The following is a 4,157-nucleotide window of genomic DNA, read 5'->3' as shown; positions in this document are numbered from 1 at the left end:
AGCGCATCCCCCCCCCCCACCGTACTATGAGCCAACATATCTCTCGCCACCGCTGAACCTTCCCCTCGCTGGACCTTGCCGTCGGTTCCTTACTCACGCCTCACCGTGCCGCCGCATCTGACACACCACGCGGGCCAAGAAGAGAATGTTTCGGCACAGCACCTGCAAAAAAGTCACGACCACTAACAGCATCAGTACCGAGTATGTGGGCGCACGCGTAAGTCCACAAACTTCTGCTAGCAACGGCGTCCCGAAGACGACGTCAGCCGACAAGCAGCTCCCCACCAACTCGTCCAATAAAGGAAGCCGCAACGCGGCACCCACGCCGAAACGGTAACGACTCGCGCCTAGCAGACACACTAACCAGCCCACAGGCACCGGTAACACCGCCACCACCGGCACCGTAAGCAGCGCCAACAGACCCAACGAGGGCTGCAGACCCTACATCGAACAAGCATTAAACAGATCCACTGGACACACGTGCGTGACCTCTTGTGTCTGTGTCTTATCGTGCGCTGCCTGTGGTCACGGTTGTCATGCCCTGGTGCTGTGTTGCTCACGTATAGCGTGCCCAGGAGAGCGGTGATGACCAAGTTGCAACCGCGGGCGACCATGTCTAACCAGCAGAGTAGAGCCAGTGTCCAGCGGTGGGTTTTGTTCGCTCGTCGGGTACAGTATGTGAAGAGTAAAAGTGCTACGAAGCCTACGCCGAACACAGTCAGGCCAGCGGCCGTGCTGAAGCTGAGATGTTGGAGAACAAAACCCAAGAGCGACTCCGGGGTCTCGGGACAGACTAGATCAGGACTTCTTTGCTGGACTGCGAGATGCAGCACCGTCGTCAATCCCGCGACGTAAACCATCGTGGTCACGTAGCCACCCACGAGATTCTCGCCGACTCCGAGCGGCTTGAGATCGGACGGTGCTGCGTCCACGACCCAGAGCTTTAACGCAGCCGGCACACGACCCAGTGCGGCCTGTGGCTTCCAGACCGGCTCATTGTAAAACCCGCGGTCCAATGGACTCAGCTGCCACCAAAGCCGAGCCTTTGCCCGTCCGTCTTGTGAACGCGAAGCCAAGTCAGTCTCTGAGCCCAAACTACCCGAGGCCAAGCTATCCACCGGGTGGCGCAGCCGTACACTTGAGTCGTCCTGCGGGTAGCCGTGATAGGTCCGGTCTTCATGAACAGCTCGGTCGTCCTCATGAACAGTTCGGTCGTCCTCATGATCTTGAGCCCGGTCGTGGTCTTGAACCCGGTCGTGGTGCTGACCCCGGTCGTCATGCTGACCCCGGTCGTCATGCTGACCCCGGTCGTCGTGCTGACCCCGGTCGTCTGGGTGGGTTCGGTCGCCACCTAGGATTGAGTCCTGGTCTGAGGTGTGGGCCGCGGGGAGGTGGTCGAGGAAGGGTTCGGAGTAGGCGGAGGAGATGAGGGCCACGACGAGAAAGATGACGCCGGGTAGAGTGGAGGCGGCCGTGACGACTCTGCGGTTTTCGGTGATCCAGTGTTGGGAGCTGAGGTGGTGGAAGTGGAGGACCATTTCGTTGTTAGCTCGCAGGAGGGCGCCAAAGAGACGGATGAGGTCATCTTTGCGTTGCTCCAGTTCCGCCTGGATTGCTGGCGGGGTCTGCTCCATGTTCCAATAGTGGTCGACGTTTGAGTGGTCGACGTCCCAGTGGTGAGCGGTATTGTTGATGAAGGGTTGGATGGTAATAGCGTCGATGAGTTTTTCGGCGAAGTAGGTGTGTGGTAGATGGAGCGCGAAGCCGTTGAGTTCGCGGGCAACTTGGGTTCGCAGCGGCGCCAGCCAAGCCTGGTCACCGGCACTTTTGAGGACGAAGTCGACATTGGCGTTCCTCGGACCCGTCTTCGTCGTGTGGATCTGCAGACCCCCCGCCCCACTGCTTCCTCGCCGACGTCGTGACGTCTCCTCGGCGAACGAGTGGACCCAAGGGAATGAACTGTAGCGTTGTACGTGTTCGTTGAAGGGCAATACACACAACGCCTGCCGCACGATGCCATTACGCGTTACTTCCGAATAAAGCTCGGTATCCTCGTCGTACAAGTACCAGTCTAGAAAACGTTTCGCTCCCTGACTGAAGTAATAGTCCGGAGTAAATTGGAAGTACACTGTCTTCGCCAACCAATCCACGCCTGCCAACTGGAACGCCACATCGACCATTTCTGGAACCAGCCCCAGCTCACCCATAGCCCTCTCAGCTATGGTCCGCTCAGCCGAGGTTTGTTTACCATCACCTGTAGCCAAAGGGTTACGTCTGTACACCGTACTCACAATGATTGAATCGCGGCTGTCACCGCCCGGTGGTGAGACCACTATCAGAAATTCGCCCCAACGGGGCCGTGAATGAACACCGCTGTCGTCGCCATCATGCACGGTTTTGTCCGCTCGGACCGACGCACCCGGTAGCGCATCAAGGCGCCGCCCGCCAGACACGCGCTGTCCTTCAGACAGATTCTGTCCATCAGACACGCGCTGTCCTTCAGATAACCCCGTGCCCACTTTAATAATCTGTATTGAGTTCCTGGTGGCGTCAGTTCGTCCGCTGAACCACGAAAACAGCGCGTCGACACCCCGCCCGCTGGTGACTATTTGACGCACTTCCTCGCGCACTTTGGTATTGGTTCGAAATTGAGTTGCAGTACGATCCAAATTATAGCTGGACTCCTCTCCACTGTATCCTTCACTTGGCAGGTCCGCCAGAAGTTTAATTCCGAGTAGAAGAGCCGGGTACTGCGCCCAATTGCAGACCCAGACCAATAGGTTCCAGGGTACCTTCATTTATAAAATATCCTTCGCCCATGTTGATCAGTGCTATCGCTGTTTATGGGTAAGTTTACTCCGCAACCGCTCCTGCCAGGGAGCACACGTGTGTGCGCACACAATTTCCTGCTGCAGCGCTGCCTAATTTCGTGCGCCAACTAATTTCTGTCCCCGCAGAATAATTCTGGGCTTGTTTGTATGGTGGTTGCTGACTCGTGACTGGCAGAGAGACGAAGATGACTTACCCTTTCAGCCGGATATATTCACCAAAGCTTGCGGATGCAAGGAGCCCTGCGCTTGCCCTTCGAAGCGTCAACTGAAGAGGATGGCCAAAATGAAGGAGGCCGAGCAAAAGTCCAACAAGGAGCGAGCTGGGAAGGCGGCCATCAGCAAGGTGAATGGTAAACCAAACGGCAAGCTGAATGTCGCGGCCAGGACCGCGTCGAAAAAAGCAGCGGGCAAACGGAAAGAGCCAGTTAGTCAACCTGCCGACAGCCAGGCCGCTCCTAGCCCCGCTGTATCTCAAGAACTGGCTTCTGCCATCGAAATTGGAAGTTCGAATGAATTTTCGGTGCCCGAGGAATGGGAAGACCTCCTCTACAACAACCTTGAAGAGTGGGATACTATGACTGCCGCGCAAAAGCAGAAAATTGACTACGATGTGAACCGGCTCCGCAAAGAATATTGCGAGTACGTTTTGAAAACCCTGCTCCCATCCACGTCATCACGAACACACCGTCAGCACGACCAATCTCGTCTGCACACTCACGTCGTTTTAGTCTCTTGGTGAAGTATGAAGATATTCAAGCGAGTCGAGTGGGCAAGAACAAGTTGAGCAAGTACATGACCACGGCTGTGCTGTCTGCGGCTTCTGCCGTGAATGACGATCACGAGACCATTGATTTAATAACGAGCGTGTGTGCGCGATCTAGCTACTGCAGTTTGGGGAAGCATCGGTTGTTGACGCACTTAATCGCGGGTGTGAAGAAGGACATACTCGCTGAGTCCGCGCCGCCCGTCGTAGCGCCCACCGGTGTGAGAAAGGGAGCCGGAAACAAGAAGACCGCTGTGACTGTTGTCCCGGCTGAAAACCGACAGCAGAAAAACAAGCCGACCAAGCAGACGTCTATTCCACAAAGCCGTCCTCGGCAATACATTCCCGGACTGTGCCTGGACTAGTTGTGCACTGACAGACAACCACCTGCAGTCCGCTTTCATCGCGACCAACCAACAACTGAAATAGAACGAGTTTGGGAAGGTGCATTCCGGGGGGGGGGATAATAATAACCCGTAAACCGGACATTATTTAATGTTGAGCCGCAGAGCGCTGGAGGTCTTTCATACGCCTTCCTGTCTTAGGGACATGGCGGACATCGA

At 56.2% G+C, this 4,157-nt stretch overlaps 2 protein-coding genes across 2 annotated transcripts; one reads left to right on the top strand and one right to left on the bottom strand.

Moving 5' to 3' along the window:
- Nucleotides 1–794: 794 nt before the first annotated feature.
- Nucleotides 795–2,798, bottom strand: GNI_158480 (putative transmembrane protein; the record flags this gene model as incomplete). The annotated part of the gene is made up of 1 exon (XM_011136296.1): nt 795–2,798. A coding segment is annotated over one exon (2,004 nt), but the record flags the coding sequence as incomplete, so codon positions are not given.
- A 307-nt stretch (nt 2,799–3,105) lies between these two features.
- Nucleotides 3,106–3,959, top strand: GNI_158470 (hypothetical protein; the record flags this gene model as incomplete). Its single annotated transcript, XM_011136295.1, has 2 exons — nt 3,106–3,500; nt 3,560–3,959. The coding sequence occupies 2 exons, from the start codon at nt 3,106–3,108 to the stop codon at nt 3,957–3,959; spliced, it is 795 nt and encodes a 264-aa protein (XP_011134597.1).
- Nucleotides 3,960–4,157: the final 198 nt, after the last annotated feature.

This window comes from Gregarina niphandrodes, assembly GCF_000223845.1.
Source record: "Gregarina niphandrodes unplaced genomic scaffold scaffold00048, whole genome shotgun sequence".
Classification (NCBI taxonomy): Eukaryota; Apicomplexa; class Conoidasida; order Eugregarinorida; family Gregarinidae; genus Gregarina; species Gregarina niphandrodes.
Note: the sequence above shows the minus strand (reverse complement) of the source record. Positions and strands in the feature narration are given on the sequence as shown.